The following is a 15,821-nucleotide window of genomic DNA, read 5'->3' as shown; positions in this document are numbered from 1 at the left end:
GTATGTGTAATACGAACACAAGATTCCAGAATAGTTGGGAGAGAAGAAAGCCACTTACATGTTCATGTCCATTTGGGCTACACACAAAGCTACTAGATTAAAGGCATCATGAGTCCATAATTCCTAGAGATGCTTCAGCAATTCTCCCACCTCATGCTCAGGAGAATAGTTGAGGAAGGAAATACAGGGTATACCTAATGCTCCTGGGCTACCTGCTAATAAAAAAAATGAAGTCTGGAATACAAACCGACTGAAAAATTCCCTAGGGGTTTGATTAGCATCATTCTTGATGACAATATCCACTCAAGGACTTCAAAAATGAGCTCATAGTAGATTTTTGGTCTTCAGATCCTTCACCTGTTGATGAAAGACTTCATTTTTCAAGTAAATAGCTATCTGCAATTTATCAGACCTGATTACTGTTTGGTCAGAGATACTGGATATAATCAAAGACTTTAGGTAGGATGCCACCCTTATTCTAGCCAGAACTGCAATTCTCCAAGGAATAGTTTGGGATGATATTTAACAGCTGCACAATCCAGTTTTTGATCTCATTTCTGCCATGACACTACCCTTCATTATGCTGATCTCTTCATTTCTCATCTTGAATTGTCAGAATTTTTTGATTCAGAGAGTACAGGTACATTCTGAGGACAATGGACCAAATATTAGTTTTCTCCCTTCATAGTACTGGTTAAGGAGACATAAAGAACTCATATAATTTTTGAGTCTGTCCTCCAGACAGAGGGAATAGTCTGTCCCAAAAGTTCCTTATAGGCCTGGGAGGTAATCACCAGGTGATTACACTTCAAGCACCAGCGCTCCTAGGTCTTTCCTGGGAAAATAGGTAGACTGTGTTTCTTTGGCTGCCTTTATGTGTCCATCTTCACTAATAAATGGCTCATGGATTGCTTTCTGGATATTAGAATGAAGGGTAGGATAGTTGCTGATGTCACTAGGATCTTCAGTCTGCCATCTGGATTTCTATATAATTACTTGCGATTGACAGCTAACTGGATGTTGGTAAAGACCACGCTGGTTACGACTTTAGTGCTGGCGAGTAGAATTGACTTTGACCTATCTGAAGCCTAATCTATTACCAGCATATAAGCTTAACTCACTGTCTAACTCTCAGTTAGACTTTTTCACTTGCAAGTGACTGACTTGCACTCTTGCAAGTTTAAGGTCATATCAACATCAATGTCCCATTAAGAAGATAGTTCTCTTATATTCTTTAAATTACAGATAGGGCATACTACCTCACCACCACAACACCACATTTTGATTCTCTCATAAAAATTCTCTTCTAGTGCAAAAATCTTTCAACCTTACATCTCCTTTAGTCAGACAAACTAATTTCCATCCTGACCAGAAAATGTCATTCCCAGTGTATGTATCTCATTGGCAGAGAGAATAATATCAAGACAATTTAAGAATTCTGAGAAACACTGGAAGACATATGAATCAATGCAGGCTGAAATAAAGTTAGAAAAACAATGCATTTGGAAATATATGCAGGACAAATTCAGTAAAAAAAAAACTCACTGCTTCATAATTAATTATAACTAATTTTTGGCCTAGAGAAGAACTAAGGAAATGCAGTAGCTTATTTTCATTACAGAGATGGGGTACTATGAATGTGCAATATTATATGTGATAGTAGAAAGAATGTATGTGTAGTTGGTTTCCTGTTTGGAAGATTGCTTTTAATTTTTTTTTTTTATTAAGGGAAGCCTCACTGAGGGCACATAGTGATGTTATCTAAGATACAAAAATAAAATACATGAAAAAAGAAGAAAAAACTTAATACTGCAATTGTAAAGACTAATTTTATTTTTAGGGTAGAGGTGAGGACAAAATTCCCTTCCTTACCGGGGCAGAGGATGGAAGAGTAGGAGTTTAGAATGTTGTTTTTACTATTTAATATGGTCACTATATCTGTTGATTATATTTTCTTTATTTGTTTCAAGGGAAGACAGGAGAAGAAATATAGGAGAAAAGCTTATGAATTGAAATCAAAAGGCATTTAAAATTATACATATTGATAAAAAGAGTAGAAAACAATGTAATTCAAAATGTATGTTTTTATTTTATAGTATATCAATATGCTCTTGATATTGTCACTGTGAATGAAATTCAGAAGCAAGGTATTTTTGAAATTAAGTTAAAAGACAAATATGGGACTATAGAAGCATCAAAAATTAAACAGTAAGTTATGTTATAACTGGGTTATATGTTTTTCACTAACAGAAATATTTTTGTCTTTCAGCAGACCCCACTTATTAGGTGAATTTAAATTAATGAAAGTTTGCATTAATATAATTTTAGAGCTGGAGAAAAATGTGAGAATATCTGCTTCAACTCTTTCAGTTTACAAATGAGGAAACTTCTCAGAGAGACAAAGTAATGAGGCTAAGATCATTTAAGTTAAAGATTTCAAGTTCAGATGAGAATTGGGGTTCTTAATCCTGTATCAACCACCATTTCATTTTTAGATAGCTTTCATATGGATATTCTTTTCCTCTGTTACCAGATATTGCTTTTTCTTCTTGACTGAATGTTCACCCCTTTTTTGTTCTTGAACAGGGTCTTCCCCAAAAAGTCTGTCTTTGACTTATATCTTCACTCTGCAATTTCTTTCTTATATATCTTTCATACTCACTATTTCAGTTATTACCTCTATACAGATGGCAACTGATTATATAGATGGCGCCCACATTTATAGATTTATTGCCAATCTTTCTCCTTAGCTCTAGCTATTTGTTTATGAATATCTACCAGATTCCATGAAACTATTTCATTGTAACTTCAAAGTTAATATTCTACATTAAATTCATCTTCCCATTGCCCCTTTTTCCTATTCTTTTTTCTGTTCTTTAAATTGTCCTTCAGTTCTGAATCAGATACATTCCTAATAAGTTTTCGTTTCTTTTGTTTCCTTGATGAGACTTGCCACCATAGATTCAAATTTTTCTATTTTGTTAATCATTTCTGCCATGAAGACCTAAATTTTCTTTTCTGAATTCATACTATTCTCTTGAACCATCTGAAAGTTTTTGTGCTCCCTTTGGAATCCACAGGGTCCTCTGCTTTATCACATATTGAATCATATTCCTTTGTTTTACACCATTTATTCATGCAACTCTGAACTTATCTACTAGATCTGGATGTCATATTTCCTTTTATTGTTATTGGTTTTTCAACTGATTGATCTCAAAGTCTTTGAATTGTCTTTTTCCTCAGATGTTTTGTAATTTGTCTTTCCCTACTGCCTTATTTTCCCCATTGCTAGGGAATCCCCTTGATGATGCTTTCCTTGGGGATGAGATTTCTTTTTTTTAATATTACATTTTTTATTATAGTTTTTTATATACAAAACATTTGCATGGGTAATTTTTCAACATTGACCCTTGCAAAAACTTCTGTTTCAACTTTTCCCCTCCTTCCCTCCACCCCCTCCCCTAGATGGCAAGTAGTCCCATACATGTTAAATATGTTAAAATATATGTTAAATACAGTCTATGTATACATATTTATACAATTATCTTGCTGCACAAGAAAAATTGTATTTCAAAATAAGGTAAAAATAACCTGAGAAGAAAAAACAAAAATGTAAGTAAACAATAACAGAAAGAGTGGAAATGTTATATTGTGATCCATACTCATTTCCCAATGTTCTTTCTCTGGGTGTAACAAGTTCTATTCATTACTGAACAATTGGATATAATTTGGATCCTCTCATTGTTGAAGAGTGTCACATCCATCAGAATTGATCATCATATAGTATTGTTGTTGAAGTATATAGTGATCTCCTGGTTCTGCTCATTTCCCTAGCATCATTTCATGTAAGTCTCTCCAAACCTCTCTGTATTCATCCTGCTGGTCATTTCTTCTAAAACAATAATATTCCATAACATTCATACACCACACAATTTACTCAGCCATTCTCTAATTGGTGGGCATCCATTCAATTTCCAGTTTCTAGCCACTACAAAAAGGGCTGCCACGAACATTCTTGCACATACAGGTCCCTTTCCCTTCTTCAATATCTCTTTGGGATATAAGCCCAGTGGTAACATTGCTTGATCAAAGAGTATGCACACTTTAATAACTTTTTGAGTATAGTTCCAAATCGCTTTCCAGAATGCTCACATTCTTCACAACTCCACCAACAATGCATCAGTATCCCAGTTTTCCCACATGCCCTTCAACAATCATCATTGTCTTTTCCTGTCATTTTAGCCAATCTAAGAGGTATGTAGTGGTATTTCAGAGTTGTCCTAATTTGCATTTCTCTTATCAATAATGATTTGGAACAGCTTTTCATATGACTAGAAATAATTTCAATTTATCCATCCAAAAATTGTCTATTCATATCCTTTGACCATTTAGGAGATGAGATTTCAATACATACCAATATCTTCTGATGCTCAGCAATTCATAGTCTAACAGCACAGATCTTTGCTTAAAGGACTTGAGGATGGTATAGAACAGAATTGGGCCCAAGTAGATAGTAGGTTTCTTTCCTTAGATTTTGTGGAATACTGCAAAAACTAACCCCACAAACAGTATTCTGTCTCATTCCTTCTTTTTCTTAGTGGTCTAGCCCAGGTATACACAATATACTATTCTATTAAAGAAAACAATAATAAGCTATCTTAGTAAGGATATATAATTCAAGGAGGGTTTTGGGGGGAAATTGGAGAAATAGAAATATTTTGTTTTGTTTTGAAATAGAGAATCAATTAGTAGTCAGAGAGAGATTAAAGATAAATGAAAAAATAGGAATTAATCACTGTTATCCTCTATGTAGTATCATAAAGCCAGGGACTCTTTAATATCTCCTTTTTCCACCAAGCCTAGTCTTTTCTTTGGTCCTTAAAGATGAACTAGAAAATACCATCTTATGTAAATAGTATTTTTATTTTTCCAATTACAATAAAAAACAAGTTAAACTATTTATTTTAATAACATTTTAAATTTCATGTTTTTCTCTTTCCTTCCCTTTCCTTCCTCCTCCCCAAGATGGCAAGTAATCTGATATACTTTGTAATGTGCAGTCATGTAAACATATTTCTACATTGGTCATGTTGTGAAAAAATAAACAAAAGAAAAGAAAACAAAGGAAAAAAAGAAAGTAAGTAAAAATAATATGCTTCTATCTGTCTTCAGACTCAATCTGTTCTTTTTCTAGATGTGGATAGCATTTTCAACTGTCTTTGGGAATTGATTTGGATCATAGTATTGCTGAGAGTAGCTGAGTTATTCAAAATTGACCATCCTACAATGCTGTCCCTATGTACAATGTTCTCCTGGTTCTGCTCACTTACCTCAGAATCAGTTCATGCAAATTTTTCCAGATTTTTCTGAAACCCATTTGTTTACATTATAGTTCAGCCATTCCCCAATTGATGAGTATCCAATTTCCAATTCTTTGCCACCTCAAAAAGAGCTGCTATAAATATTTTGTTATGTACATATTTTTCCTCTTTTAAAAAAAATCTCTTCGTGATACAAACCTATTAATGCTGTTGGATCAAAGGGTATACACAATTTGATTGCTCTTTGGGCAAGTGAGCTCCAGAATGGTTGAATCAGTTCAAAACTCTATCAAAACACATTACTGTCTCAATTTTCCCATATCTTATCAACATCATTTTCTTTTTGTATCATATTAATGAAAATGATAGGTGTGAGGTAGTACCTCAGAGTTGTTTTAATTTGCATTTCTCTAATAAATAGTGAATTTTTATATGACTATAGATTGCTTTGATTTCTTCATCTGAAAACTAACAGTTAATATCCTTTAGACATTTATCAATTCTGTCAGTGCCCCCCCCACACACACCTTCTTTTCCCTTTCCCCTCCTATTTCCTTATAAGGTAAAGTATATTTCTATACTCAACTGAGTGTATATGTTATTCCCTTTTTGAGTCAAATTCAATAAAATTAAAATCGAAACAATGTTAATTTCCCAACCTGCAGCTATACATGGCACCTCACAAAAACTGATCATTAGGATGCAAACGCAGAAAAGCAGAAATATTAAATACAACTTTTCAGGCCACAATGGAATAAAAATTAAATTCAACAAGTTACCTTAAATGAGGTTGAAATAGATAGAATGCCAGTTCTAGAGTCAGGAAGACTCATTTTCCTGAGTTAAAATCGAGCCTCAGACACTTACTACTTGTATGACCCTTAGTAAGTCACTTTATTTTGTTTAAGTTTCTACATCTGTAAAATGAGCTGGAATAGCAAATGGCAAACCACTTCAGCTTCTCTGCCAAGGAAACCCCAAATGGAGTCATGAGAAGTCAGATATAAATATAATAATTGAACAACAACAAAAGTACCTTGAAAGCGTAAATTGAAAATTAATTGGAAACTAAATAAATCAATCCTAAAGAGTGAGTGGATCAAAGAACAAATCATAAAAAGAAATAATAATTCCATTGAAGAGAATAAAAACAATGAGACAACTACCAAAATTTGAGGAATACAACCAAAGTAGTAGTTAGAGAAAAATTCATATTTTAAATGTTTATATCAATAAAAGAGAGGGGAGGGAGAGAAGGAGAAACTTCAATGAATTAAGAACATGAATAAAAAAGTAGAAAAAGACAAATGAAATATACTTCCTTAAACACTAAAATAGAAATCCTGAAAATGAAAGGAGAGATTAATAAAAAAAACCATAATAAATAAAACTAACTTGATTTTTAAAGTAGTAAAAATCAAATTACCACTTAAAAAGTGAAAAGGGTGAATGTACCATCAATGAAGATGAAATTAAAGCTATTTTGCCAATAAAACTCATGATCTAAGTGAAATTGATATATATATTTAAAATATATTGTCTAAACAAAAGAAATAGAATACCTAAATAACTGTATCTTGTAAAAAAACAAACAAATGGAAGAACCCATAAATGAGCTCCCTAAGAAAAAAAGTGCCTAAGACCAGATGGATTTAAAAGAGAATTATACCAAACATTTTGAGCTCAATTAATTCTAACCCATATAAACTATTCAGAAAAAAAAATAAAGGAACCCTAGAAAATTGCTTTTATGATATAAATATGGTTTTGATTCAAAAACAGTAAGAGCAAACACAGAAAGAAGGCAACAGACTTTTTTTTTTTTTTTTTTTTTTTTTTTTTTTTTTTGCTGAGGTAATTGGGGTTAAGTGACTTGCCCAGGATCACAGAGCTAGGAAGTGTTAAGTGTCTGAGACCACATTTGAACTCATGAGGTCCTCCTGACTTCAGCGCTGGTGCTCTATCCACTGCGCCACCTAGCTGCCCCTAGCTGACCAATTTTTCTAATGCATATTGATTAAAATTTAAATAACACACCAACAAAAAGATTAGAGCAATATGGAAATGGGACTGATTATATATTAGGAATTTATCAGAATTATTGATCATATCAATAACAAAAACAGTAAAGATAATGATTTATATCAATAGATACACAAAAGTGTTTGGTAAAATGTAACATTCATTCCTTTTCAAAATACTATAGGGAAAGCTGGATGATATAGTGGAGAGGGGAGGGAGAAAAGAAGGAGGAACATCTCCAAAACACACACACACACACACACACACACACACACACACACTCTACTAGAAAATATAGGAGCTAATTGATTTTTAAAAAATTATAATTTCTAGTATCTATCTAAACCAAAAATACAAGAATTATCTGTAATAGGAATAAACTTGGAAGCTTCTTGATAAGATCAGGGATGAAATAAAGATGTCCATTATTACCACTATTGTTCAATTTTTTTAGACATAATAGCTTTAGTAATAAGACAAGAAAATGAAATTGAAATAATAAGAACAGGCAATAAGAAAACAAAATTAAAACTCATTGCAAATGATATGATGATATAGCTATAGAATCAACTAAAAAAACTAGTTAAAATAACTATTTTTGTGAAGTTGCAAATATAAAACAAACCCACAAATATCATCATCATTTCTATATATTGCCAGCAAAGTCCAACATGAATCACTAAAAAAGAGAAATTCCATTTAAAATAAGTGCAAAGCATATAAAATGCTTGGGAATCTGCCAAAGTGAACCCAGAAACTATATGAACACAGTTACAAAGCACTTTTCACAGAAATACAGATCTATATAACTGGAGAAATATTAATTGCTTATGGGTAGGCTCAACTAATATGAAAAAATTATAATTCTATCTAAATTAATTTACTTATTCAGGATCATACCAATCTACCAAAAAATCATTTTATAGAGCTAGAAAAATAAACAAATTAAAAAATATTAAGGGAATCAATGAAAAAATATTGTGAAGTAAAGTAGCCTAAAAGTACTAGATTTCAAACTTTACAAGCCAATAATCATTGGAACAATTTGGTGCTGCATAGTAAATATAGTGGTAGATTAGTGGAATAGATTAGGTACACAATGCACCATAGCAAATGACCATAGTAAACTAATGTTTGATAAACCCAGAGATATAAGTTTTAGGGACAAGAACTCATTATTTGACCAATATCACTGGGAAAATTAGAAAGTAGATCTTCAGAAATTAGATATAGATCACCAACTCAAAAGATACCAAAAAAAAAGTTATATCATAGGCAAATTAGAGGTGCAAAAAAATTGCTTGTCATTTATGGATAAGAGAATTTATAACCAACAAAAAATAGAGAGGATATTGGGAAGTAAAATGGATAATTTTGAATCTGCTAAACTGAAAAAAAGTACACAAATAAAACCAATGCAATTGAAATTAACAGGAATGAAAAAAAGTGTAAGGGGAAAATTTTATATCAAGTTTCTCTGATCAAGAAATCATTTCTGAATATTTCTCAAATATATAGCTAACTAAGTCAAATGTACACAAATAAAAGTCTTCTCCAACTGATACATGTTTAAAGGATATGAAGAAGCAGTTTTCATAAGAAGAAATTAAAGTTATCTATAATCACAATGGGAAAATGCTTTAAATCATATTGATTTGAGAAATGTGAAATTAAAATAACTCTTGGGTACCACCTCACATCTACTGAATTTGCTAACATAACATGATAAATACAAAAAATTGGGTCACTCGGGTATTATTGGTTCATTTGTGAATGTGAACCATGAATTGGTTCATTTTGGAGAACAAATAAAACTGTGCCCAAAGGATGATAAAATTGTGCATTCCTTTTGATTTAGCCAAAGCCTGTATTCCAAAGAGATTAAAGGAGAAGGGAAGGGGAAAATAACCTATTTTTACAAAAATATTTAAAGTAGATTTTTTTTTTTGGTGAGAAAGAACTGAAATTTGAGGGATATGTTCAAACAAGTTGTGATATACAATTGTGATGGAATCCTATTGTGCACTAAGAAATGACAAATAATATAGCTTTGGAAAAACCTAGGAAGATCTATACAAAATAATGCAAAGTGAAATGATAGCTGAACAAGTTGTAGTATATAATTGTGATAGAATACTACTGTGCTATAAAAACTGACAAATAATATAGCTTTAGAAAAACCTGGGAAGAGCTATATAAAATGATGCAAAAAATGCAAAAAAAAATGACACTAAGTGAGCAGAATCAGAAAAATGTATATAGCATTAGCAATATTGTAATGATGATTAACTGTGAATTACTTAGATACTCTGATCAAAATAATGATGAAACATGTTTTTAAAGGACTCATAAGGAAAAGTGCTATCTCCTCTAGAGAAAGAACCAATAAATTCTAACTGTAGATTAAAGTACAATTTTTTTCACTTTTTTCTTTTTTCCTTTTTTTTTGCAACATACCTAATATGGAGATATGTTTTAAATAATTTCACATATATAATTGATGTCATATTAGTTACCTTCTCAACAGGAAGGGGTGGAAGGGAAAAAATTCAGAACTCAAAAAGTTTTTTTAAATAAATATCTGTAATGACCGTGCTAGCACCCATTATACCCCAGAATCAGCTGGAGTCAAGATAAGCAAAAGTCCATCTTTATTCTTGGTCTTAGACTCAGGATTGAACAGGATGGAAGCAGAATCTCCGCAACCGCCTTCTCCCTTGTCTACCACCAGGAGTGTGTCCCTGGCTCGTCTTACTCCACCCCCTAGTCCCTCCTACAATCCTCTATATACCAATCATTGAGCCAGTACGGATAGTGGAAAGGAACATTTTCCAAGCATATGCTCATAGAGTATTGTCCAATCAGTAGTTAGCCTCAAGCGCTCAACAGTCCCGACCTCAGTGCATCAACCCAATAGTTTCAGCCCTCTACAAATATCAGAAATAAATAATCAATTTTTAAACATAGCAACTAAAAGTGATTTAGACAAGGGCCAAATTGATATTTGCCTTATATAGTTTATGAATAAAGATTTATTAAATAAAATAAAAACATGAATAATTATGACAATGAATTCCTGCTTAAACACAAATATAAACATTTCTTTAAAATTTCAAGTCTTATTTATGTAAAAATAAATGATTGTGACAACTGTGCTAGTATCCCAGACACCCCAGAATCAGCCAGAGTCAGGATAGGCAAAAGTCCTTAGTCTTTATTCTTGGTCTTTACGGGTAGAAGTGAACAGGATGGAAGCAGAATTTCTGTGACTGCCGTCTTCCTCATCCACCACAAAAAGTGTCTCCAGCTCCTCTTACTTCATCCCCTAGTCCCTCCTACAATCATTTGTATACACCAATCATTGAGCCAGCAGTGAAATAGTGGGAAGGACCATTTTCCAACCATATGCCCATAGAGTATTGTCCAATCAGCCCTAAGTGCTTGAATCGACCTCTGTGATGACCGTGTATTTTAAAATCAGCTGGAGTCAGGAATTCAGGTTAAGGGAAAATCTTCAATCTTTATTCTCAGTAGAGGTGAAGAAGGATCGAAGGTGAAGGGGGATCGGAGGTGAAGGGGGAATCGCAATAGCAATATGTGCAGCTGTGTCAAGAAGCTCTTTCCGCCCCTCTCTCTGCCCCTCTGCCTCCACCCACCAAAATCGTCATTTCCTATACAATACATCAGGACTTGCACAAAGAGTGAGCGGGGCTATTCTTTCTCCAAGCATATATATTAATAGAGTATGGTCCAATTACTATTTAGCCTCATGTGCTTGGGACCTCAATGCATCAACTCGAGCTTCAGCCCATTACAGACCTCAGTGCAATGACTCGAGTTTCAGCCCTCTGCATCTCCCACTTTCTTTTGTTTTAGAACACAGGTGGTCACACCATCCCTGACTTCTTAGGGAGGTGAGAGCCCCCAAAAGGAGGTGATCACATCCTCCCTGACTTCTCAGGAAGGAGGTGAAAGCACTAAAAAGGAGGTGATCACGCCCTCCCTGACATCTCAGGAAGGGTGATGAAAAACACCAAAGGGAAGTAGGGATTGTTGGTGGGTTTCTGGGCTGAAGGGTCTTATTAGAAACAGGTATGCACAAACCCATCAGCATGGGAGGTATTACACAAGCACACAGCAATAACGCACAGACTATTAGTGATGACTCTCCCCACACTCAGTGCAGGCTCAATGTGGTGCAACAAACATGAATTGTACATGCAAGTAGTGATATAACAAACAATACTAATCAATATGGCATTATAAGAGATTTCCAGAAGTCCTAGAAGGAGGGTATGTAAACAACAGTCACACATATGCCTTCTTCAAATGATAAGTGAGCTGCATTCTTATTTGTTTACTAAATCAAATACAAAAGATTTCTACTAGTTAATATAAAGATATATAATATAAAAGTTATTATAAAATGTGGCCAATTTTTGGTATTAAACTAAAAACATATACGTTAAATATAATCCACAAAATTACTATGCTGCATAGATCAAATGGTCATAATTATTGAATTTTCCCCTACATTTAAAATGTATATTTTATTTCAAAGGATTTGAATATTGAAATGCAATATATTTTTTTGTTGTTGTTGTCTTAATTTAGCAATAAAAGGACATTTCCTGCATATTCAGAAACTCGTATTCTTGCTGGATTTTACAATGATTTTAAAGAAATTTCACAAATCATTTTGAAATACATTCCTTATCATGTATTATTTAAATGTCGTAGCTGCCAGTATCAAATCCACCATATCAGGTTAAGTTCACTCTATTTTCCTGAAAGGTAAGACAATAACTTTTGAACTTACTTTCAGATTTGGTCTTTGATTGCTTACAAAAAATTTGCTGATGCATATATAAATAAATTTTACATATTTTGAAAGATTTGGTTTTCTCATAGTATTGGAATATATGAAAAATTCAGCATGCTTTTCATGTTCCATGTCTTTATGCTTCTATATAATGGATAAATTTGCTCATCATGTTCCTGCTATTGAGCAACACAAGCGACTAGAACGCAGACCTCTAGCCTCCCTTCTGTCCATTTCACATTTCACTACACTGCACTGCTCTGACAGGAAGGTTACAGGCTATAATTTAGAAGACTGCAATATTTGAATATTCACCAATGAAATAGTAACATATTTGTAGTGATTGTATAGAGTCAATACTGATCCAATACTCAGTAAAAAAAAAATCAGCAAACATTCACAAACCAAGAATAGACAGACAAATCACAAATACATTGATAGGAGAATGACTACTAATTCTTAGAACTCAAAACTGAATCTAGCAAGGGAGGGCAATTTAGATTTATTATGTGCTTGGGCTACAAAAGTTTTGTTGTTTATTTTTTCTACTTCTTCCACCTAACTATTTGTTCCTTAAGAGGTGGTCCAAATAAGAAAAACTATTATGTAAATATATTTATCTACATTAGTCACAGATTTACTGTTTAAACTTACTATATACATACCTAAAGCTGTGAAGAAACTAAAGACCTCATCCCTCAAGACCCAAATTCCTTCCCAATGTTCCTTGTACTTCTAAGAATACTCTCTAAGAAGGACTTTATGGAGATGGAAATGGATTTAAGAAAAGGAGTTTCTGCTAATAGAAATCAAAATATATTCTGCTGGTGTTACAATTCAACCTGAACCTTGGGAGCCTAATTAAAAAATATTATGAAAAATATAATCCCCAAAACACCTCTAAGTAAAATTTTTCTTGGATAATTTAATAAATAGTTGATTTATGATAGTGACCTCAATTCACAAAACATAATCAATATCACCAAATCTACTACCCATAACTCATTACTAGTTCCAGATTCTTCTAAAGATCTGAGGGAAAAAACACCACAAAAATATGTATTTAAGCCTGAATTATCTAGCTGTTTTAATCATGTTGTTTTCTTTGTCTAATTAAAGAAATAAATCTACAAATAATTTAGTCAGATAGCTTGCAAAAATATAAGACATAATTATCTGACAATTATTTTCTCATTATAATGATCAAAAAATAAAACTCATGCAAGAGTCACATAGATAACAAAAAAGTGATTTATTTACAACAGTGATTTACTCATATTTTATTTGGAAGAAAATGTTATTTCTCTTTTGCAAACACTGATTCCATCTTTGTATCTTCTTTCTATTTCTCTCTTTTTTTCCTTCTCTCAGACCAGAGCTTTGTGAAGAAGAAATTTTGCTAATAGAAAATATGGAAATAAAACTCCATCCACATTTTTGTGATAAATGAAAAATGTTGACAAAACCATCACCGATAACTAATAATGTAACACTGGACTTTCTTGTGGACCAAAAAATTAAGACAATTGAAATGTAATCTGAGGTTTGGAACTGTATTGTGATTTCTTTTTTTTTTTCAGATACTATCATTAAATATAAAACTTCAGTGTTCCTGTGTTAGGGAGGTCATAAAAACCCAGTGTAGATGGAACAAACCACAAATAGCATGTACTAGAGATTTTCTGAAGCTACTTGAAGCGGCTAGTTAGAACAATTTTTTATTTTCCTACAAATTATTTATCATATTATTGTTTACCAACTATATATTAATAAACATCATAATTAAAGCATTCACAGACATTTGAGAATACTGTACTGTCTTGTATATTTTGTGAGTTTTAATGGCAGATTAAATAAGTAAATGTTTTCCATGAATGAATGCATGATTCTGATGAGTCATTAGAATGGATATGTATCAATGAATCTATAAGCACATATGAAGTCCCTATAATATGCTAGGCACTATTTATGCTAGTTTCCAGAGAATTCTAAACAAAAAACAATGTCTACTCTCAAAAATTTTATCATTTTTGTGTAGTTTAGTTATGTTTTTAATAGCCTTCAAAGTTAGTTGAGTAGATAAAGCAGTATAACTTGGACCTTTCCCACAACTACTCTAACAGAGAGCAAATGATACTAGATTGAGTCATAATTAGGAAATCCATGCAGAAACCAGTGAGTAATTTTTCTGCATAGAGAAATAATCAAAAGCTTGTCCAAAGACATACCAGATTTTTGCCAGAAATATTCACACAAAGATTTCTAGTTTTCAAAATGGACTGATACACATGAGACTGAATACTAAGATAAGCGTGTAGTTAGTAGAACCATCATATGGAACTAAGTCAAAGAGCAGAATCAGAGGCAAATAATAGCTTCATTTCTCTGATCCCAGGTCTGAGTTGTACATTCAGCCCTGGGATTTCAGCTGAGTAATCAAGTCTTAAAGTATCAGTCTTTGCAAGGACTCCCCATTCCCTCTGGTACCAGTGATAAGTTGTTTTTCTCTTAAAAATAAAATCTTTTCTTAGGACTTGATTGGTTTAAGCAGAAAAACCATGCATCTCTTAATGAAACTTCCTGGAAGGTCAACTTATATGGAACTCAGTATCTTCCAGCTTGGCAGATACCCTGCCTTGTCATCACATCCTATAAAAGTGTTTCCAAAAGGAAATGGGAGTCATATCTACTAAAGCTAAATGTTACAATATCCTAGCTGAGTATTTTTTTTAATATTCTTTTTTTTTCAGGTTTTAACATTTTCTTTTTTTTTATTTAATAGCCTTTTATTTAAGGATATATACGGTAACTTTACAGCATTAACAATTGCCAAACCTCTTGTTCCAATTTTTCATCTCTTACCCCACCCCTAGATGGAGGATGACCAGTAGATGTTAAATATATTAAAATATAAATTAGATACAAATAAGTATAATGACCAAACATTATTTTGCTTACAAAAAGAATCAGACTGAAATTGTACAATTAGCTTGTGAAGGAAATCAAAATGCAGGTGTGCATAAATATAGGGATCGGGAATTCAATGTAATGGTTTTAGTCATCTCCCAGGTTCTTTTTCGGGTATAGTTAGTTATTACTGCTCCATTAGAAATGATTTGGTTGATCTCGTTGTTGAGGTGGCCTGGTCCATCAGAACTGGTCATCATATAGTATTGTTTTGAAGTATATGATCTCCTGGTCCTGCTATTTACTCAGCATCAGTTTGTAAGTTCTCCAGGCCTTTCTGAAATTATCCTGTTGGTCATTTCTTACAGAAAGTAATATTCCAAATATTCATAACCACAATTTATTCAGCCATTCTCCAACTGATGGACATCCATTCGTTTCCAGTTTTTACCACTACAAAAAGGGCTGCCACAAAATTCGTACATACAGGTCCCTTTCCCTTTAAATCTCTTTGGGATATAATCCCAGTAGTAACACTCTGGATCAAAGGGCACAGTTTGATAACTTTTGAGCATATTCCAAACTACTTCCAAAATGGTTGGATTCGTTTCCAACTCCAAAAATGCATCAATGTCCCGTTTTCCGATCCCTCCAACAATCATCATTATTTTTTCCTGTCATCTTAGCCAATCTGAAGGTGTGTAGGTATCTTAGAGTTGTCTTAATTTATTTTCTGATTAATAATGACT

The 15,821-nt window shown here is 32.9% G+C and overlaps 1 protein-coding gene across 2 annotated transcripts in view; it reads left to right on the top strand.

The window, feature by feature from the left end:
- LOC100925437 (lipase member I) overlaps positions 1–14,140 on the top strand; it is a 54,401-nt gene extending 40,261 nt beyond the window's left edge. For both annotated transcript variants that reach the window (XM_031959160.1, XM_031959158.1), the window contains 3 exons: positions 2,097–2,208; positions 11,958–12,137; positions 13,537–14,140. In XM_031959160.1, coding sequence (XP_031815020.1) covers positions 2,097–2,208; positions 11,958–12,137; positions 13,537–13,615 — 371 coding nt within the window. In that variant the 3' untranslated portion in view covers positions 13,616–14,140. The remainder of the gene's footprint in view (positions 1–2,096; positions 2,209–11,957; positions 12,138–13,536) is intronic.
- Positions 14,141–15,821: the final 1,681 nt, after the last annotated feature.

The sequence above is a fragment of the Sarcophilus harrisii genome, chromosome 3 (assembly GCF_902635505.1).
Source record: "Sarcophilus harrisii chromosome 3, mSarHar1.11, whole genome shotgun sequence".
Lineage (NCBI taxonomy): Eukaryota > Metazoa > Chordata > Mammalia > Dasyuromorphia > Dasyuridae > Sarcophilus > Sarcophilus harrisii.
The sequence above is the reverse complement of the archived record's forward strand: the minus strand, read 5'-3'. Positions and strand labels throughout refer to the sequence as shown.